The following is a 23,379-nucleotide window of genomic DNA, read 5'->3' as shown; positions in this document are numbered from 1 at the left end:
AACTCTCCAGTGGTTGGAGTCATACCTAGCACAAAGGAAGATGGTAGTGGTTGTTGGAGGCCAATCATCTCAGCCCCAGGACATTGCTGCAGGAGTTCCTCAAGGCAGTGTCCTAGGCCCAACCATCTTCAGCTGCTTCATCAATGACCTTCCCTCCATCATAAGATCAGAAATGGTGATGCTCGCTGATGACTGCACAGTGTTCAGTTCCATTCGCGACCCCTCAGATAATGAAGCAGTCCGAGCCCGCATGCAGCAAGACCTGGACAACATCCAGGCTTGGACTCATAAGTGGCTAGTAACATTCGTGCCAGACAAATGCCAGGCAATGACCATCTCCAACAAGAGAGAGTCTAACCACCTCCCCTTGACATTCAACGGCATTAACATCGCTGAATCCTCCACCATCAACATCCTGGGGGTCATCATTGACCAGAAACTTAACTGGACCAACCACATAAATACTGTGGCTACGAGAGCAGGTCAGAGGCTGGGTGTTCTGTGGCGAGTGACTCACCTCCTGACACCCCAAAGCCTTTCTACCATCTACAAGGCACAAGTCAGGAGTGTGATGGAATACTCTCCACTTGCCTGGATGAGTGCAGCTCCAACAACACTCAAGAAGCTCGACACCATCCAGGACAATGCAGCCCGCTTGATTGGCACCCCATCCACCACCCTAAACATTCACTCCCTTCACCACCGGCGCACAGTGGCTGCAGTGTGTACCATCCACAGGATGCACTGCAGCAACTCACCAAGGCTTCTTCGACAGCATCTCCCAAACCCGCGACCTCTACCACCTAGAAGGATAAGAGCAGCAGGTACATGGGAACAACACCACCTGCACGTTCCCCTCCAAGTCACGCACCATCCCGACTTGGAAATATATTGCCGTTCCTTCATCGTTGCTGGGTCAAAATCCTGGAACTCCCTTCCTAACAGCACTGTGGGAGAACCTTCACCATACTGACTGCAGTGGTTCAAGAAGGCGGCTCACCACCACCTTCTCAAGGGCAATTAGGGATGGGTAATAAATGACGGCCTCACCAGCGATGCCCACATCCCATGAACAAATTTTAAAAAAATACGAAACAGGTCCTCGTCACTGTACGGTACTGATCTGTCCACCTGCCTTGTAAGATGTGAACTTCAAAATATTACTTTCCTTTTCCATCAGCACTGCCTGCCATTTAAATCTGGCAGGATTGCCTTTTTAAAAAAAATCTCCGGAATGGATGGTTGGGTGTGAAGACACTGGGTGGGTGGGGGGGGGGGATAAATAAGTAAAAATGTGTTGTGCCGCAGTACAAGTTTGATGCTTAACATGATATGCAGTCTGCTGAGATACTACTTTGATTCAGTTGTTTTCTGGTCAGCCAAGTGCATTAGTCCCAACATACATTTGCAGAGCTCTGCTTACTGGTGTACAAATGCTGATTTAAGTTTTTGTTATTAAAAAGGCTAAGGGCAGTTACTTGCATTAGCAGTTGTACTGCAGCTGGTGGAAACCTGAAGCAGTGTGAAACTTCCTGCTTCGTAGATGGTGTCAGACTGCATACCAAAATTTGATGTGCACTTTGTTATGCGGCTTCACTCCTGATTACTGCAGGTTTTGTATCAATGCAATGCAAAAACCACTTAGTGTTTTTTATATTTTTAAAAAAAAAGAAAAATAGTTGGAATAGGTTAAATCAGTTAAAAATGAAACAGCTCAAATAATAGAGAACTGAGGAGGAAGGAAAGATGAGGGCAGCAGAAGTAGTCTTTTATATGTAAAATAGCTTGGGTTTATTTGTACAGGTTTAATAACTGAAGTAATAAAGCAGTTTCTGATATGTTAAATAGTTTTGTTACTGTAATTAGGGCAAGTTTCAGTGTCCTGGTATGTGAGTTGAGAGTTTAAGAATAAGCAGGTGCAGGGAGAGTGGAGTTAAATTGGATTCAAAAAGTAATTGCACTGTATTTTTGAAACTTAAAAAAAGTCATCAAATGGATCAGGGTTATGCAAAGCAGAGGATGCACTTATTAAAAAGATAACCTGAGTTTCACTGCAAACTTATTTTATCTATTGCATGGTTACTCCCATGTTCTGAGTATCTTTGTAAAATTATAGTAGCTTCCTATTAGATGAATGACCTGCTGGACACGGTCACTGATTTGATGCATATAATGGGTGGTGATAATAGTAGCATAGTCATTACATCTGTTCACTTGATCACTGACTAGATAAAAGCTTGCTGCAGATTTGTGATGTGCCTTCATTTGTTGCATCAGTTGTGAAGTCCATACTAAGTGCATCACAATTTGCTTACTTCTGATCTTTGTTTCCATTATGTGAATATTCAGTTATTGCATATTGACAGAAAAACAATTACATCATGGCCGTCAATGTACATATAAATGTTTAAAAACAAAACATAGTTTTAGAAGAAGGATGGAAGTCCTTTTAATGTAAGAGGAGTTTAGACTTTCTGGGCAACTTGCTCCCCTTCAGTTAGTGGTATTGGTATGTACGTGTAGTAAAAAATTGGTAAATGCTACTTTGTGCTTTCTTTTCATACACCGGTTTCTTTACAAGGATGTTAAAAAGTATTTTCAATTTCAGCACCCCCGGAACACTTGAACAGAATTATGTGGTCTGTGAGCTGCACCAGAAAATGAACATGTTGTACTCCTTTGTGAAGAATCACCTGACTAAGAAGATAATTGCCTTTTTTTCAAGCTGCAAGGAGGTTGGTGGTTAATTTAGATATCAAAATAAAAATATGTATTTCTGCATGCCGTTCCGAAGTACCTGGGAGAATTGGTTCACTATGATAACCTCTTTGCGAGCAGTCACCAGGCTTAAGGAAATATCAGCAGCGCGCAGCCCTCTGCCATTCTTGTGTCCACGCACACACAAGGAGCCATCAGACTTGCAGCTTACAGAGTAGACTTGTAAGCCTGTTCTGAGCTGTCGCACATTACCAGCCAAAGTGATTGGCAGCCTTGGCCAGAAGGAAAAATGAAACAGCAGAAACGCAGAAGTGATTAAGTCACAGAGAATTTAAGTAGCTCCAAATAAGCCGTTTTCCAGGCCCCTGCATATATAGCTAAATAGAGACTGGGAAAGCTGGCTGACTGCTTTAAAAGCAGACAGTTGGCAATTATGTATACGTGAGGCTATTGGGTTTCAATTTTCACAAACAAGCTGAATTGTGGCATGTGATACCAAAACACTAATTAAAATTCTAAAATCCAATATGATAAAAATAAATGTAACTTATATCCTGTTTCATTGTAGCAGTCACCTTGGTCATGGGCCTTTTAATCAGGGCTGTTTTACAGCTGTATGTTTTTGAGCTTTTTAAAGCTGTTTGTCAGCTGTTCTAAATTTTGTAGGAGTAAGGATCATGGTTATGTATTTCTTTGATTTGAATGTTGTGTGGCTGGGAAATTGCATTTTTGTGTGGCTTTAACTTTTTAATTAAAATGGAACAGTTTCACTACTTCTTGGTAGACAGACATTCATTAGAATCTTTGAAGACTGTGAATTGTACCACATTGGGCGGATGGTTTGAACCAATGCTACTGATTGCAAGCATGTGATTTTATAGACATAGGGGTAGAAATTCAGGCGTGCCCATTTTTGGGACACGGTACTAGCCATCTCTATTGTTTGACTATCAACAACAACAACAACTCGCGTTTATGTAGTAAAATATCCCAAGGCGCTTCATGGGCGTTTTAAAACAAAATTTGACACCGAGCCACATAAGGAGATAATAGGACAGGTGACCAAAAGCTTAGTCAAAGAGGTAGGTTCTAAGGAGCGTCTTAAATGAGGAGAGAGAGGCAGAGGGATTTAGGGAGGGAATTCCAGAGCTTAGGGCCTAGGCATGGCTCCCAATGGTGGAGCGATTAAAACCGGGGATGCACAAGAGGCCAGAATTGGGGGAGTGCAGAAATCTCTGATGGTTGTAGGGCTGGAGGAGGTTACAGAGCTAGGGAGGGGCGAGGCCATGGAAGGATTTGAAAACAAGGATGAGAATTTTAAAATCGAGGCGTTCCCGGACCAGGAGCCAGTGTAGATCAGCGAGCACGGGTGATGGGTGCAAGTTAGGATACGGGCAGCAGAGTTTTGGTTGAGCTCAAGTTTATGGAGCATTGGAATAGTCAAGTCTAGAGGTAACAAAGGCATGGATATCAGCCAGCGTTCTTTAAATGTGGGATCGGGATGAGTACTCCTGCTTTCTTGAAATGGAAAATTTAAAAATGGGACCTGCAGCTTTAAATTGGTAAAATGGACAAGCAGATTTAATTTTTTTATTAAAGTAGTGCTTGGAAGGTTTGAAGATTTATTGAACCCTTCATATATTGTTTCTGTACATTAGGTTCAGTATTTGTTCCGTGTATTTTGCCGTCTTCGTCCTGGTATCCCAATCCTAGCTCTTCACGGCAAGCAACAGCAGATGAAACGAGTTGACGTCTACAATGATTTTTGCCGGAAAAAGGCTGCTGTACTATTTGCAACGGACATAGCTGCTCGAGGACTTGGTATGTAGGTTACAGGGATGAATACCATAGTTAAAAGTATAAGACAATTTGAAGCTTTTTTTTTAAAGTTTCTCTCTTCCTACCTGTTGGCTTTTGAAGAACTAACTCTATTATTCCTAAAATCTGCTCTCTTGTAGGAATGTGTCATTCACTCAAATAATCTTTTTTTCTCTTGTGTTCACGCTGGCTCATGCACACATGTTCTCTCGTGTTCGCTCTCTCTTCTCTTCCCCTACCTTCCTTGGCCACACCTTGATAGTCAGAATGAACTGCTTTCATGTCTGTTAGTTGATCTTTAAAACACCGATGTTTCACCTCAAATTCTTTTTGAAGTGCTTGGTTAGATTCGAATGAAATTTCTTGATTGGCTTGTTTTGGTTATACGCTTGGATGTGTGCTGTGAGCCTGTTTAATTTTTTGTACGACATAGGATTTTGTAGGTCCATCCGGCTGGGTTCAGTGTCTAGGAAATATGTCCCACGGCACTTCTCGTACCCCTTAATATCAGTTTTTGGCAGGTACTTTTTCTTGAGTTTGCTGATGCACTCAACCTTTTCTGCCTCGCTTGGCAGTCCATTCCATATATTTGCCACCTTCTGTATAAAGTAGTTAAATCAAAACTGTCTTTCCAACCTCTCTTCTAAGCTTTTGGTTGTGTGATTTTGTTGTTGAATTTGTGACTGTTATTACATCATGGGACATAGTCAACTGGCAAATAAGAAGTCTTAATTAGACCAAATTTGTTGACTCCCTATTCATTTGTAGATGGTGGATGAACTGCATTTAAAGGATGATGACTAATTTCAAAGTAGGTAATATAACATTCAGTTCCCACCCTCCCCCAGCCCATAAATCTTCTTCCAGCTCCATCCCCAAGATGTTGACTCCTTACCGGGGTACAGATCCATGTGCTGTAGTCACTGCTGTTTTTAAAATAAAAACCCTTATCCATGGCTTTGTTACCTCCAGACTAGACTATTCCAATGCTCTCCTGGCTGGCCTCCCATCTTCCACCCTCCATAAACTTGAACTCATCCAAAACTCTGCTGCCCGTATCCTAACTCGCACCGAGCCCTGTTCTCCCATCACCTGTGTGCTCGCTCACCTACATTGGCTCCCGGTCCAGGAATGCCTCGATTTTTAAAATTCTCATCCTTGTTTTCAAATCCCTACATGGCTTCGTCCCTCCCTATCTCTGTAACCTCCTCAAGCCCTACAACCCTCCGAGATCTCTGCGCTTCTCCAATTCTTGCCTCTTGCGAATCCCCGATTTTAATCGCTCCACCGTTGGCGGCCGTCCCTTCAGTTGCCTAGGCTCTAAGCTCTGGAATTCCCTCCCTAAACCTCTCCGCCTCTCTACCTCTCTCTCCTCATTTAAGACGCTCCTTAAAACCTACTTCTTTGACCAAGCTTTTGGTCATCTGTCCTAATACCTCCTTATGTGGCTCGGTATGAAATTTTGTTTGATAACGCTCCTGTGAAGCGCATTGGGACGTTTTACTACATTAAAGGTGCTATATAAATGCAAGTGATTATTGTTCAGGTATGAGCCTTGATAGAGTTAGTTGGCTTTTGCAATGCCAGGGGTGTCAAAGCCAAACCTGATTGTGTCCTCATCCCAGTGTCCACACATGACCACTTACAGTAGGGGTTGCTGTATACCTGTCAAAATCAGTATTCCTGGCTGACTTTCTCATTTACCCAGGGTCACTGTGGTTAACAGTAACCTCCTTTATCATTGCCCTGGCTGAGATCAGTTAACTCAGCACAGTCGAGGTATCAACCCTGAGATCTTCCTGGTCTGTACGGCTTAGCTATTTACTGGATAAATTTGCTATTGCGGAAGTCAACATTTAGATTTTTAGCAGAACTTCATGAATTAATATCCAAAAATAAGTGTGCAAGTTCTCCAAGAAAATGTTGAATATTTGCAACCCTTAAAGGTGCTACTGATCGGAGGGGGGAGGAGGCTGACTGGTTGGACCATGGTGGGAGGTCGGGACCTACTGGTCTTAAAAGGGCTAAAATCAATTATGGTTCCGTCCTCCCTGCCCCTTCCTCGTAAGGATGCTGGGCCCTGTCAGATTCCAGTAACTATTAATTGTGTCAGACTTTGCTCCTCCCGCCAGAGTTCCGAACCTCCCTCTCCAATCAGGCTGGACCCAAGACGTCCATTCCCCAGGACTTTTTGTTGCCCTGGCGCCTGACTCACTCCCAGGGCGCACACTGTGCTCAGAAACTTGTAGAGTGCATTTCCAGTGCCATCAATGATCTCTGACACTGGGAGCTCCCTCTCCAATGTTCCTACAACTCAGAACCCCTCTTCTGGTGATCGCAGGACCTGTCTCAATATTCCTAGAACCTGAGACCCTCCTCCCAGTGCTCTCAGGCCCCGGGACCACCCTCTCCCAAAGTATTATTGGAGCTCGAGACCCCGAGTTGCCCCCAGTGCTGCTAAATTGTTGTCTCTGATAACACAACTTTGCATAACTTATTACAAAACCTGTGACTGAACATGGGCAATGCCGCAGAAGATTTGCTATGTGTGTACATGTGCATGTCCACAATTGTTGCTTCTCCTGCCATAGGAAGGTAGGAACACGAGTGGGTTATTCAGCCCCTTGAGCCTGTTCCACCATTTAATTAGATCATGGTTGATCTATATTTCAACTCCATTTACCTGCCTTTGATCCACATCCTTTGATACCCATACCTAATAAAAAATCTGTCTCAGTCTTGAAAATTTCAATTGTCCCAGCATCCACAGCATTTTGGGGGGGGGAGAATTCCAGGTTTCCACTACCTTTTGCGTGGAAACATGTATCCTGATTTCACTACTAAATGACCGAGCACTAATTTTAAGATTGTGCTCCCTTGTTCTGGATTCTCCCACCAGAGGAAATAGCTTCTCTGTATCTAACCTATCGAATCCTTTATCATTTTAAACACCTCAATTAAATCACCTCTCAACTTTGTACATGCACATGTCGATCTCCCATATATATATTTGCATTGGAGAATGTTTTAAGTTTTGAAATAGTGGCTTCACTGCAGATAATTAAAATAAAAATAATCGACCAAGCACAGAATAGATGTAGATTTTTTTTATTAGGAACTATTGGAGTGTTTAATTTGGCAATGCTTTACTTTCCAGATTTCCCTGCAGTGAATTGGGTTCTTCAGTTGGATTGTCCAGAGGATGCTAATACTTACATTCACAGAGCAGGGAGGACAGCCAGGTATTGTGATGTGCAGCCATGCATATCAAAATGTCTTATAATTCTCTTGGGAATTCTTTTAATATGGGTTACTAACTGGAAACTTATAGATTAACATGTTAATTTATGATCCTTTAAAAAAATAAAATTTTCAATTTTTTTCCAGATAGGCAAATTATTTTCTTTTAGCTGAAATGGGAGTTTCAAATTCTGCCATGATAATTTTAATGGTGTTCAAATTTCCTGCATTATGTAGTAGTGTCAGGAAGTAGCAAAATGGACCAGAGTACTGTGTATTTTGCATGCAAGTGCATGAATGATGTATTAGCTGAATACTTCCTGCTAAAATATAAAATATAAAAACTTGTTAATTTTTACTAAGAAGCTTTCCCAATCCCATTACCATGTACAAATAAGGATTTTAATATAATTCAATTAAACAGATCTGTACTAATTTTTAATGCATTCAGGTACATTTTATTTAATTATTGGGTTACAAGTCTACAATCATTAATTTGAGATTTAATGTAAGGACAGAATTTTTATTTGTTTTTATTCGTTCTTGGGATGTGGATGTTGCTGATGAGGCCAGCATTTATTGCCCATCCCTAATTGCCCTTGAGAAGGTGGTGGTGAGCCGCCTTTTTGAACCGCTGCAGTCCGTGAGGTGAAGGTTCTCCCACAGTGCTGTTAGGAAGGGAGTTCCAGGATTTTGACCCAGCGACGATGAAGGAATGGCGATAAATTTCCAAGTCGGGATGAGAACGGTAGCATAGTGGTTATGTTACTGGACTAGTAATCCAGAGACCTGTACTAATAATCTGGAGTCATGAGTTCAAATCCCGTCATGGCAGTTGGGGATTCAATTAATTAAATAAAATCTGGAATTAAAAAAACTAGTACCAGTAATGGTGGCCATGAAATTACCGATTGTCGTAAAAACCCATCTGGTTCACTGATGTCCTTTAGGGAAGGAAACCTACCGTCCTTACCCAGTCTGGCTTATATGTGACTCCAGACCCACAGCGATGTGGTTGATTCTTAATTGGCCTCTGAAATGACCTAGCAAGCCACTCAGTTGTAAAACCTCGCTTAAAAAAAGTCATAATAAGAATTTATTACTTTAAAGTGGGGATCAAATGAGCTAATCTAGATTCCATTGTGCTTAAAGCTGATCTCAGCAATCCTTTGTCAGATGCTCGATCTGCAGACAAGTTTACATTAGTATATCAAAAGCACAATACTGCAGATGCTGGAAATCTGAAATAAAAACAGAAAATGCTGGAAAAGCTCAGCAAATGGAGAAAGCAACTGAGTTAATGTTTCAGGTTGAAGACCTTTCGTCAGAACTGGAAGATGTTAAAAGTTTTTAAGCAGTACAGAGCCAGGGAAAGGGGCAGATGGAGGGGAGGAAAGAACAAAAGGGAAGGTCTGTGGAGGGCAAGATTGATTAAATGACAAAAGGGATGATGGTGCAAGGTAAGCAGGATGGTAATGGGACAAGGTAAGAGACAGAAAATCGGTCTAGATTAGCTGCAAATGGCAACAGTAAAACAATCAAGACCACTAGCTGTCTGAAAAAATGGGAGCAGTGGTTATGATCTGAAGTTATTGAAATCAGTGTTGAGTCCGGAAGGTTGTAAAGTGCCTAAGAGAAAGATGAGGTGTTGTTCCTCGAGCTTACACTGTTCCAATGAAGCTCAACGTAAGAGGCCGAGGACAGGGAGGTTAGAGTGGGAGTGGTACAGGGAATTAAAATGGCAAGCGACCGGCCAGTCAGGGTCACTCTTGCGGACAGAGCGGAGCTGTTCAGCAAAGCGATCACCCAATCTGTGTTTGGTCTCCCCAATGTAGAGGCGACAGCATTGTGAGCAACGAATACTGTATACTAAATTGAAAGAAGTACAAGTAAACTGCTGTTTGACCTAGAAGGAGTGTTTGGGGCCCTGGACGGTGGGAACGGAGGAAGTGAAGGGGCAAGGTGTTGCATCTCCTGTGCTTGCATGGGAAGGTGCCGTGGGGAGGAGGGCAGGTGTTGGGGGTGATGGCAGAGTGGACCAGGGTGTTGCGGAGGGAGCAGCCTCTTAGAATGCTGAAAGGGAAGGGGAGGGGAAGATGTGTTTGGTGTGGGATATCTCTGGAGGTGGCGGAAATGGCGAAGGATGATACGTTGAATGTGGAGGTTGGTGGGTGGAAGGTGACGATAAGAGGGACCCTATCATGGTTCCCTCTACCCTATCACAGACCAGACAGTTCTTTCTGCCCCTCCCCTTGCCCCCCTTTCCCTAGTTCTGTACTTGCTTAAAAGCTTTTAACTCTAACATCTTCCAGTTCTGACAAAAGGTCTTCGACCTGAAACATTAACTCTGTTTCTTTCTCCGCAGATGCTGCCTCACTTGCTGAGCTTTTCCAGCATTTTCGGCTTTTATTACATTAGTATATCTCTTGGATAAGAACCAACTCGAAGTTGTGCAGCAAGTGTGAGAAGAAAGTGGCTGGCACTAAATTGATGTAGCTTGCATGTTGAGAGAATCCTTTGTGTCGGGTATCACAGTGTGCAGTTGCTACTGCATTGCGATGACTGTCTGCTAGCTTATTAATTTTCTAGGAATGTTAAAGGGAGTGGGGAAGTATTCAATGTCAGTATATAAAAATGTCACAGTTACACTTCACCACTGATAGTTTGGATATGCGGTCAAAAATGGTAGTCTCCTATTCAGAAATAGCTGTGAATTGGTCCGAAATGAATTCTATGTATGTAAATAATTGAATTGCAGATTGTCAGATGAGATTTGTTTCTGCAGTTATGTAATCTATCATTACTCCCTGTATATAAATTCTATAGCAGGTTGGTTGATTCTGTTCTGCCCTGTATTATTGCTGTTAAATCTCATCCTATTCGATTTCCATTTAGTTACTGTGGTGATGTGCATTTTCAAAAATGCAGAGAATTAAACCTAGCAAAGGCATGAAGTGTAACATTTTTTGATGCATTAGGAATTATTCATGACGGTGTGTTTTCTCAACTGTGTAATTTACTCGGGCACAACATTTTTTCAGGTTTATCTTTTCCACAAGTAGTGGAAAGATTTCTTCCTTCCCCACCTCAGTCAATTGCATGAGTTATAGTCCAAGCATCTGTGGTGTACCATTTGTGCGAGGTTCAAAATGAATCTTTAGGAGATTGTATTTTGATAAAACAAAAGAGCTGTTATAATATGTAGTAAATTGTAATGTGTTTTTAAAAAAAAATTTCAAATTTAAAAAAAAGTTAAAGATATGTATTAATGGATAATATTTTGTGAAGGAAAAATAGCAGTCTAGTGACTCTATATTAGAAATTGCTTGCTGTTCCTGCATGTTAACTTTCTGTGATTTGTGTACAAGGACACCCAAATCCCTCTGAATACCAACATTTCTTAGTCTGTCACCTTTTCTAAAATATTCTGCTTTTCTAGTCTTCCTATCAGTGTGGATAATTTCACATTTCCCCATGTTTCACTCCATCTGCCACCTCTCACCCACTCACTTAACCTGTCTATATCCCCCTGCAGCCTCTTTGTCTCCTCCTCACAGCTTATTTTGCCACCTAGCTTTGTATCATCAACAAATTTGGATACATTATACTCGGTCCCCTCACCTAAGTCATTGTATATTATAAACAGCTGAGGCCCAAGCACTGATCCTTGCGGCAGCCCACTAGTTACAATCTACCAACCCGAAAATGACCTGTTTATTCCTACTCTGTTTTCTGTCTGCTAACCAATCCTCATTCCATGCTACTATATTATCCCCAATCCCAAGAGCCCTAATCTTGTGTAACAACCTCTTGTTATGGCACCATATTGAATGCCTTTTGAAAATCCAAATATACTACATCCACTGGTTCCCCTCATCTACCCTGCTAGTTATGTCCTGAAAAAATTCTAATAGATTTGTCAATTACAATTTCTCCTTCATAAAACCGTGTTGACTCTGCCTAATCATATTATGATTTTCTAAATGCCCTGTTACTACGTCCTTAATAATAGATTTTAGCATAGTGAAGGCCTTAGATAGGGGGCAGAAGAGATTTACTGGAGTGATTCCAAGGATGGGGGACTTTAGTTACGTGGATAGACTGGAGAAGCTGGGGTTGTTCTCCTTGGAACAGAGACTGTTGCGAGGAGATTTGATAGAAGTATTCAAAATCATGAAGGGTCTAGACATAGTAGATAGAGAGAAACTGTTACCATTGGCGGAGGGGGTCAAGGATCAGAGGACATAGATTTAAGGTGATTGGCAAAAGAACCAAAGGTGACATGAGGAAAAACTTTTTTACACAGCGAGTGGTTAGGATCTGGAATGCACTGCCCGAGGGGGTGGTGGAGGCAGATTCAATCACGGCCTTCAAAAGGGAACTGGATAAGTACTTGTAAGGAAAAAATTTGCTGGGCAACAGGGAAAGGGCGGGGGAGTGGGACTTGCTGGATTGGTCTTGCATAAAGCCGGGGGGACTCGATGGGCCGAATGGTCACCTTCTGTGCTGTAACCTTTCTATGATTCTCTTTACCCTACTACTGATGTCAGGCTAACTGGCCTATAGTTCCCTGTTTTCTCTCTTGCTTCCTTTCTTGAATAGCGAGGTTACATCCATGGGGACCGTTCTAGAATCTAGGGAATTCTGGAAGATCAAAACCAATGCATCCACAATCTCTGCAGCCACCTCTTTTAAAACCCTAGGATGTAGGCCATCAGGTCCAGGTGATTTGTTGGCTTTTCGTCCCATTAATTTCTCCAGTTCTTTTTCTTTACTAACCTTAATTATTTTAAGTTCCTCACTCTCATTAGACCCTTGGTTCCACACTCTTTCTGGTATATTTTTTGTGTCGTCTTCAGTCAAGACCGATACAAAATATTTGTTTAACGTCTCTGCCATTTCCATATTCCCCATTATAATTTCTCCTGCCTCTGCCTCTAAAGGACCCACGTTTACTTTCTCTGATCTCTTCCCTTGTAGGAACATAAGAACATAAATAGGAGCAAGAGTAGGCCAAATGGCCCCTCGAGCCTGCTCCACCATTCAATAAGATCATGGCTGATCTTCGACCTCAACTCCATTTTCCCACCTGATCCCCATATCCCTTGATTCCCCTAAAGTCCAAAAATCTGTGTCTCAGCCTTGAATATACTCAACAATTCTGCATCCACACCCCTCCTGGAGTAGAGAATTCCAAAGATTCACAATCTTCTGAGCGAAGAAGTTCCTCCTCATTTCAGCCTTAAATGGCCGACGGCTTATCCTGAAACTATGCTCCCTCGTAGCTCTTACAATCGGTTTTCATATTTCATGCTAGTTCACGCTCATATTCAGTTTTCTTCCTCTATCAATTTCTTGGCCATCCTTGCTGATTTTAACACCCTCCCAATCCTCAGGCTTACTACTCTTTTTGGCAACATTGCAAGCATCTTCTTTTAATCTAATACTATGCTTAACTTCTCTAGCTAGCCACAGTTGTATCACTTTTCCTGTGGAGTTTTTATTCCTCAAGGGAATGTACTTGCGTGAGAATTACGAATTATTTCTTTAAATGTTCGCTATTGCTTATCGACCGTCATATCTTTTAATCTAATTTCCCAGTCTACCTTAGCCAACTTGCCCCTCATACCTACTTATGATATCTATTTGGCTGTTTCAATTTAAGATCCTAGCTTCGGATTTAACTACATCATTCACAAACTCAATATGAAATTCTATCATATTATGATCATTCCTCCCCAGAGGATCCTTAACTATAAGATTACTAGTTAACCCTGTTTCATTACACAATACTGGATCTAAAATAGCCTGTTCCCTAGTTGTTCCTCGACATATTGTTCTAGGAAACTATCTCGAATGCATTCCATGAACTCGTCCTCCAAATTACTTTCGTCAATTTGGTTAGCCTAGTCTATATGAAGATTAAAGACCCTCATGATTATTGCATTACCCTTGTTACATGCTCCTCTAATTTCTGACTTATACTCTGTCCAACACTATAACTACTGTTAGGGGGCCTATAAACTACTCCCACCAGTGTTTTCTGCCCGTGTTATTTCTTAGTTCCACCCATACTGATTCTACATCCTGATTTTCTGAGCTAAGATCCTTTCTCACTACTGTCTTTATATCATCCTTTATTATCAGGGCTACCTGCCGCCGCCCCACCCCCACTTTTTCCATTTTACTTTTTTTATTTTAAAAGTCAAATACCCTGGAATATTTAGTTCCCAAACTTGGTCACCCTGTAACAACGTCTCAGTAATGACTACTAGATCAAACCCATTTATCTCTTTGTGCCATTAATTCATCTATCTTGCTACGAATGCTTTGTGCACTCAGATTTCGCCCCTTTAATTTTAAGTTTTTACTATTTTTCCCTAATTTGACCTTAGTCACTAATGCCCCCTTGCCTTTGTTAAAATCTCTGTCTTTTCCTGACACATTCTGCTTGTTTTTACCTAAATCGCTACTCTGCTCTATAGCCTTGACTTTTCTCTTTAGAATTATAAATTCTTTAAATCCTTACCTGTTGCCCTCGATATTTGATTTGCCAGGACACTGATCCCAGCCCGGTTTAAGTGGAGCCTGTCCCAACGTAATAGCTCCCTCTTTCCCCAGTACTGGTGCCAGTGCCCCATGAATTGAAACCCCTGCTCCCCACACCACTCTTTCAGACACGCATTTAACAATCTAATCTGTTTGTCCCTATGCCAATTTGCACGTTGTTCAGGTAGTAATCCAGAGATTGTTAGCTTGTTGAGGTTCTTTTTAATTTGGACCCTAGCTCCTCAAACTCTCTCAGCAGAACCTCATTCCTAGTTCTACCTATATTGTTGGTTCCTACAAAGACCACGACAACTATCTCTCTCTCTCCCCTCCCCCACCCTTCTCCAAGTTCTTCTCCAGCCGTGAGGAGATGTCCTGCCACTGGGTAGATAACACAGCCATTGGTACTACTGGTCGTGGCTGTAGAGAGCAGTATCTATCCCACTGACTATACTATCACCTACTGCTACCACATTCATTTTCGCTCCCCCCACTTGAATGTACCATGGTGCCGTGGTCAGTTTGCCCATCCTCCCTGCAGTCTTCGTTCTCATCCACACAAGTAGCAAGTACTTCATACCTGTTGGCCAAGGGCAAAGGCTGAGGCTCCTCCACTACTGCACCTGGGGTCCCCTTACCGCCTGACTCGCAGTCACACCCTCCTGTCCCTGAACACTAACCAAATCTAAACTACTACCTAACCTAAGGGGTGTGACTGCCTCCTGGGTCAAAGTGTCCAGGTATCTCTCCCACCTCCTTGATGCATTGCAATATCTGCACCTTGGACTCCAGCTCAACAACTCTTGAGCTGATGTTCCTCGAGTTGCAGACACTTGCAGATGTGTTTGCTTGGGATAATGCTGCTCTCCACAAACTCCCACATGCTGCAGTTACGGCACACCCCCTGCACTGCTATCTCTATCTAACCTTATTTTATTTCTAAAGCCTTTATGTAATTACTTCACTTGCTATATTTTTAGATTTTTTAAAAACTAATTTATTTATCTAGTTTAAGTTATTAATTTAATAAGTATTAGCAAGTTATAGGTTCCTAGTTTAAACCACTTCCCTGCAGCCACTTACACTAACCACCAACAACACAACCAATAAACTAAATACTTACACTAACTTAACACTAACTAGCAATACACTTAACCAAAAAAACAAAATATTTATCAGTAACTTACTCTTTCCGTTCTGCTGCTCCTTTATACCAGGCTGCAGGCGGGGGATTCCCGTGCTTTCTCTGGGCTGCTCCCTCTCCGCTGCTCCTTTGTGTAGCAAGGACAGTGAATCACATCATTGATTTTTTTTTTGTTACTTTTAGTTCTCCAATTTTTCCCCTCTTTTTTACTCTTCTTCAGTACAGTTCCACAGATGCTTGCTGCCTTTTGGGGCACCTAGACGATGAGTGTTAGCAGTTTATTTGATTATTTGAAGGCATTATAGCTGAACCCAATCCTATCCTTGCCCAGTCTTGATGTGTGGACTTTTGAGCAAGGGTCACTGGATGGTGGCGTGGAGCAGAAACCTTTCCCATTTTCCTTCTCTCTTCTTAGCCCAGGGGTGCTGAGGCCAATTGTACCCTTGCTGACATTAGCTAACTCAGCGCAGTCAGGGTATCAACCATAGGGCCTTAGTGGCAACAATAATGTGTGGTGTTTCACCACTGCGTCATTGGTGGAGCACATCAACTAATTTTATAGTTTCTAACTGTGAGTTGGAGGATATAGTGTTGCAAGTATCATAACTAATTTCTGGTGATTCACTAAGTGGAATTGTGTTTTTATTGCATAGTTTTGTGGAAGTGTTGTACTTTCAGCGTGGAATTCCACCATTGTTGTTTGCATGGAAATGAGATAAATAGGAGATAGACTCTATGTACGGTTTGTAACAGCACAGGGTAGTGCGAGGGGAAAGGAAATGTGTCTTTATAGTATTGGAAGGCGGGATGGTGGGATCTGGGAGGAATGAAGGCCCCGTGTGGTTGGGGAAGACTGAGGAGGAGGGTCATTAGGTGCAGTAGCCAGGAGGTGGCTTCAGGGTGTGGGAGCACTGGGAAGGGGTTGCTTGGTGTGTCACTGGTGAAGGATGGACTTTTGGTGTGGCAGCATTGGGGTGGTGGGATATGGGAGCATTGGGAAGGGAATTGCTTGGTAAAAATACCACTTGTGTTGAGGTAATCTTTATGTATATTCAATAAATACTAGTAATGTATGACTCTTGGGGAAGGGAGGACAGGACAAAATTGGATCCAACTGAAGAGCGATTTCAACAAAAAAGTTTGTTTTTTTGGTCAAGTCCACATAGATAAGGGTCAGAATATATTTGACTGAAAAGATGTCCAATGTTTGTGTGGGTATGCCCTGTGTAATGGGTCCAGTTAAACTGTAACTGAAGCATAGGAGTGAAGTGGTTTTACTTTACACTAACACTAATTATAGTGCAAATGCAGCCTGTATCCAGAGTCAGGGATTTTTTTGGCATTGGGGTGCTTCAGAATCAGTTTGGGTCTTGACACCTGCGTTGCAGTTCAAGTTTAGGGTCGTTGTGAAGCCAAAGCAGCTTTGCACTGATGCTAAACTTGTAGCATGAATGTGCTGCCAGAGATTAAACTTGGCTGCAGCATTTTCATTGTATTTAATGAAAATGTTTTGAGGATACTTCTCCCATTTATAATTGTATGTTTTAAAAAAAATTGACAAGGATTATTTAAAGTTTAAGCATGTGACTCAGAAATTGAAAAGGGAGAAGCTCATGAATAATTAGGATAGCTCTGGGCAGTCTAGAAGTTCTATCAGTAAAGCTTCAAGTGCCATCTGAATTCTCTTGCCAACATTTGCAGGAGTTTTGCTGGTCTTTGGCTAGATTAGCAGTTGGAGCTCTGCTAATGACTTCAATGCTTCATCTCTTTGCGAATGAAGAGAAGCCCTCTCTTGTGCTGGTTTTTATAGATAAGCTGCGATTTAAATTTTCTCTTCCATCATTGATATTTCTGTGATTGTAAATATGATTTACTTAAGCATACTTTGTGGACATCATCAATTGCACATTTCTTTTGAATGTGCTAAGAATATATGAATGCCTTTTCTGTGAACATTCTTTGGGATTTTTGCAAGTGTCTGTTGTTTGTGCGCATGCACGTTTAAGATCACTTGACCAACACAAGAACCTGCAACAGATGGGGTTGAAATCTAGAACATGTATGGCATTTCCTTATTATCTAAACCTGTAATAGTGGCATCATAAAGGAGTGAATAACGTCTACCATTGCACTAACAACTGTATGGCATCCAAACGTTTTTATAAAATATTAAATTATGTGTGCAATTTTTAAAGATTTGATATAGAATGAAGAATAGTGGAGTGATTTAAGGCTATAATCTAACCACATAACTTGTAAACCACTGAAGTGCTGTACAAATTGTCTGAACCCCTCAATTAGTTTACAGCCTTGGAATGTCCAAATATCCATTATTCTGTATGAAGTGGCTATAATATAGTTGTGCCATCCAGTTGAAAATATTTAAGTTTTTGTAGTGCAGACTGATGTCAAAAATAATTTGTGCCATTCACCTGTGCCCTTTGCCCTAGGTTCATCTTCAAATTTCTTCCAGTTTTGATGAAATGTCTCAACCTGAAACATTAACTCTGTTTCTTTCTCCACAGATGCTTGCCTGACTTGCTGAGTATTTCCAGCATTTTCTGTTTTTAGTTCAGATTTCCAGCATCTGCAGTATTTTGATTGTTCTGTTTATGTAATTGGCCACTGGCTAGGTTGAAACACATGTAATTTTTGTGAAGTGCTTTGAGATGTTTGTTAGACATGATGCTGTGCTTTATAAATGCAAGTCTTTTTACTTGTATACAGTTGGGATGAAGGAAGAGGAGGAAACAAATCTGATTGGGCATTGCAATTCAAGAGTTCTGATATTCAATTGATGTGAATTTTAGTATAGATTGGTATTTAAAAATAATGTATACTTTTATAGGTACAAGGAAGGTGGTGAAGCATTATTGGTACTACTTCCATCTGAAGAGAAAGCCATGGTGAAACAGCTGGAGGAGAAAAAAGTCCCTATCAACAAAATAAAGTAATAATTTTATCAAAGTAACATCCAGAATTAAAGTGTGATTGTGTTTCTACTTGTATATTGTACTGGCTAAGAAAATGTTGTAAAAATTGTTTACATTGCCTAAAATGGAAGTTTCACAAGTTCAAAGCAATGCACTTGATGCAACCTTCCTTTTATTTTTTAAAGTTTCAATAATGGATAGTTGCTGGTGAATTGTGTACACCTATAAGTTTGGGTTATAACATGCTTTGTTTTTAAGATCAGGATAAAAATTTTATTTTAGTTTTGCTGATTTGTGTTTGTGCATCACGGGGCAGCAATTCTTGTTTGTAAGAAAAGGCTATCTGTGGGCTCAGGAATTTAAATGTGTTCGTGAACAAAGTGTCTTCCAGGTGTGATTTCATTAAGTCATGAAAGTGTCATTTACATTCAAACTACAAATTTTGATAAGTTCTTTATTCACCATCTATTTTGTTACGAATTCACGTACCCTGATGTGCAGAATAAAACCTGCATCTTAAAATTAGCTCTGAGTTTAATGCATGCAGTCTGGCATAGAACTGATTTGTATGTTTTCAATAGGAATGTAAAATCTGAGCAGTGTTTGTTACTTAGTAGGTTTGCTGAAGTTTAAACACCAGTTTCACCATGTTGAAGCACATTTCCTGAGATGGAGTGGTGCTAAAGGTTGACCTGGAGAAGTTTTCTATTCTGCTGGTTCCATCCTGGTTGAAGGAGGAAGTTTAGCAGGTGGAGAATGCAGTGAGATATTTCTAAAATAAGGTGGGACAGCCCAGTAACACAGTATGCATGAGGCTGCTAATATTCTGTATTATTTCCTTTTTTCAGTATCTCTTTTTTAGCATTGGATTTTTCTGACGTATGGTTTCATGGGCCTAAATACCTATTCTTCACAAGTAAATCTAGATTGTGAGTGTTGCCAGGCTATTTGAGTGGAGGGCATCACAGCTAAACCTCGTCCTGTCTGCATCAGATGTTGATGTGCACAATTTCCAAAGGAGGTCACTGCATTACCACTAATATTTTCTGTCCGTGCAAGAATTAGTGTTACAGAGAACACCAGCACCACCTGGTGATAGGGTCCCACCCAAAACATCAACCGTGGCTGCTTACTGCTCCGGCTAAGATCGGCTATCTCGGCACAGGCCATGGATCAAACTTGGTCCTTCTGGTCTGCATAGCTGAGTACCATGCCAGGGGGTGGATTTATCTCTATTTTGAAAGTGGAGATTCCAGTGCATCAATTCAACATGATGTGGAGATGCCGGTGATGGACTGGGGTTGACAATTGTAAACAATTTTACAACACCAAGTTATAGTCCAGCAATTTTATTTTAAATTCACAAGCTTTCGGAGATTTTCTCCTTTCGGAGAAAATCTCCGAAAGCTTGTCAATTCAACATTGCAGCCTAGTTTTCTTTTCTCAGGGTGAAGGTGTGAGAATTGCACTTAACTCCACCATCTGTTATGGCAATCAGAGGAATGATGAAAGTTTATAGTTTCTAGTTTAAAAGTGCTTGGGTATCCAGTATTTTCTTTCTCTGACCTGCTGCAAAGCTGTTCGATTTTCCCCATATGAACACAATATACTAGTTGCTTCTTTGGTGTAGTTTGAAAGTCTGCCAGAAGGTGCTGCCAGTGAAAGAAAAAACACATGCTGGCAATTGTAGGAACAGAAAATGCTGGAAAAAAGCAGGGAATTAGTCAGCATTTGAAACAAAGACCGGTTAATGCTCTGAGCAGGGCCTTCACGTACTGAGTATGCTTTATAGATGTTGGCGTCTTCTGTATTTACAGTGCATTTGTGGCAGTATAAGGCACATATATTGCTCCAAATTCATTTACAAATGGGGATCTTAATAGCTAGACTATATTCTTCAAAAATCCAGATTTCAATAAAATTTAAAGGTGGCCGAAAGAGTAGGAGTGTACTTTTATGTACAAAGTACTGTCCTCCCTCCCCTTTCTTTATTCAGAGACCCTCATTTTGATATTGTGGTTTTCTTTGCGTGGAAAATTGTTATTTTGGGATTTCTCTCCTTTATGTAGGGTATGAGAGTGGCCTGTGCACTTTCCACAGTGATCCCATTAATTTCATTGGGAGCTAGCCCTCCGTACTGCTTTGAGGCCAATTTGGATCTTCCTGACTCAGGGACAAACCTCTATTGGATGAATGAAATAGCAGTTGCCATTGCAATCAACAGAACTAACTGATCTTGAAGCATATGGGCTGTTCACAACCTGCATCAATATTGTCCAATAGAAATTGCTGACTAGCCTGTCAGCATGGCTACGGCGACACCGATTTAGCCACGTGCATTATTTCAGGAGAAAACTCCTTACACACAATACAGGTAAATGTACTTCACATGTATATTTACTTAACATTTACCACCATTCAGTGTGGAAAATTGCACCCTTTCACCAAAGTTTGGAATTCTGACAAGAATTTATAAGAGCGAGGATCTTTGGTCTGAAACTACTGTATTAAACTTAAGGGCAATTATAAAGGAATGAGGGTGGAATTGGTTAAAGTGGACTGGGTAAACAGATTAGATGGTATGATGGTGGATAAGCAGTGGCAAATATTTAAACAGATATTTTATGACTCGCAACAAAAATATATCCCTGTGAGGAGGAGCGACTCCACAAAAAGGGTGAACCAACCATGGCTAACTAAGGAAGTAAAGGATGGTATCAGGTTAAAAGAAAAAACATATAACATGGCAAAGATGACTGGTAAGCCTGAAGATTAGGAAAACTTTAAAAACCAGCAAAGGATGACTAAAAGAATAATAAAGAGGGAGAAAATAAATTATGAGAGTAAACTAGCAAGAAATATAAAAACTGACAGTAAAAGCTTCTACAAGTATATAAAAAGGAAGAGGGTAGCTAAAGTAAACATTGGTCCCTTAGAGGATGAAACTGGGGAAATAATAATGGAAAACAAGGAAATGGCAGAGGAAGTGAACAGATATTTTGAATCTGTCTTTACAGTAGAAGACACTAATAACATACCAATAATTGCAGATAATCAAGGGGCAAAGCGGAGGGAGGAACTAAAAACAATCACTATCACTAGAGAAAAAGTACTAGGTAAGCTAAAGGGTTTAAAGGCTGACAAGTCCCCTGGACCTGATGGCTTGCATCCGAGGGTCTTAAAGGAAATGGCTACAGAGATAGTGGATGCATTGGTTGTAATCTTCCAGAATTCACTAGATTCTGGAAAGATCCCAGCGGATTGGAAAACCGCAAACATAACAGCCCTATTCAAGAAGGGAGTGACACAGAAAGCGGGTAACTATAGACCAGTTAGCCTGACATCCGTCATTGGTAAAATGCTAGACTCCATTATTAAGGAAGTAGTAGCAGGACATTTGGAGACTCATAATACAATCAAGGAGAGTCAACATGGTTTTATGAAGGGGAAATCATGTCTGACAAATTTATTAGAGTTCTTTGAGGAAGTAACGGGCAGGGTGAATAAAGGGGAACCAGAAGTTGGATATCTAAAAGGTATTTGGATTTCCAAAAGGCATTCAATAAGGTGCCACATAAAAGGTTACTGCACAAGATAAGAGCTCATGGTGTTGGGGGTAATATACTGGCATGGATAGAGGATTGGCTAACTAACAGAAAACAAAGAGTGGGGATAAAAGGGTCATTTTCAAAATGGCAATCTGTAACTAGTGGGGTGACGCAGGGCTCAGTGCTGGGGCCTCAACTATTTACAATATATATCAATGACTTGGATGAAGGAACATGGAATATAATGTGGGAAAATGTGAAGTCATCCACTTTGGGAGGAAAAATAAAAAAGCATAATATTATTTGAATGGAGAAATACTACAAAATGCTGTGGAACAGAGGGATCTGGGTGTCCTCGTACATGAAACACAAAAAGTCAACATACAGGTGCAGCAGGTAATCCGGAAGGCAAACGGAATATTGGCCTTTATTTCTAGGGGGATGGAGTATAAAAGCAGGGAAGTCATGCTACAACTGTACAGGGTGCTGGTGAGACCGCACCTGGAGTACTGCGTATAGTTCTGGTGCCCTTATTTAAGGAAGGAGATACTTGCATTGGAAGCAGTTCAGAGAAGGTTCAGTAGGTTGATTCCAGGTATGGAAGGGTTGTCTTCTGAGGAAAGGTTGGGTCTATGCTCATTGGAGTTTAGAAGAATGAGAGGAGATCTTATTGAAACATACAAGATTCTGAGGGGACTCAATAGGGTAGATGCTGAGAGGATGTTACCCCTCATGGAGGAATCTAAAACTAGGGGGCATAGTCTCAGAATAAGGGGTCGCCTGTTTAAGACGGAAATGAGGAGGAATTTCTTCTCCCAGAGGGTCGTGAATCTTTGGAATTCTTTACCTCAAAAAGCTGTGGAGGTTGAGTCATTGAGTACATTCAAGGCTGAGTTAGACAAATTTTTGATCAGCAAGGGAGTCAAAGGATATGGGGAAAGGGCGTGAAAGTGGAGTTGAGGTAAAAATCAGATCAGCCATAATCTCATTGAATGGCGGAGCAGGCTCGAGGGACCGAATGGCCTACTCCTGCTCCTGCTCCTATCTCTTATGGTTTTACACTGCATATCTTAGTACAACTTCTAGATTTTTGACCAGCAGTTATGAGTGGTAATTTGACTATAGTGATTGCTGAGAATGTTGCCTCGCACAACGAGAGATGCCAGACCTGCCCTTGCTCTCTGTCTAGAAAGCAGTTAGATGTATGCCCCCCAAAAGGCTGTGGATGCTGAGTCAATTGAAATTTTCAAGACTGAGATCGATAGATTTATTGCTGGGTAAGGGTATCAAGGGAATAAAGGTGGGTAAATTGATTCGAGGTACTGATCAACCATGATCAAATTGAATGGTGGAACAGGCTCCGGGGCTGAATGACCTACTCGTGTTCCTATGTACCACTGTTGAGATTGTCGAATGTTTTCATATTGGC

General features: G+C 41.2%; 1 protein-coding gene across 1 annotated transcript in view; it reads left to right on the top strand.

The window, feature by feature from the left end:
• The window catches only part of ddx10 (DEAD (Asp-Glu-Ala-Asp) box polypeptide 10), a 306,011-nt gene that overhangs the window by 46,391 nt on the left and 236,241 nt on the right, over nt 1-23,379 (top strand). Inside the window, exons 7-10 of the mRNA XM_067986115.1 lie at nt 2,609-2,735; nt 4,377-4,539; nt 7,694-7,778; nt 18,318-18,419. Of these exons, the coding sequence (XP_067842216.1) occupies nt 2,609-2,735; nt 4,377-4,539; nt 7,694-7,778; nt 18,318-18,419 (477 nt within the window). The remainder of the gene's footprint in view (nt 1-2,608; nt 2,736-4,376; nt 4,540-7,693; nt 7,779-18,317; nt 18,420-23,379) is intronic.

Source organism: Heptranchias perlo, chromosome 6, assembly GCF_035084215.1.
Source record: "Heptranchias perlo isolate sHepPer1 chromosome 6, sHepPer1.hap1, whole genome shotgun sequence".
NCBI lineage: Eukaryota > Metazoa > Chordata > Chondrichthyes > Hexanchiformes > Hexanchidae > Heptranchias > Heptranchias perlo.
Note: the sequence above shows the minus strand (reverse complement) of the source record. Positions and strands in the feature narration are given on the sequence as shown.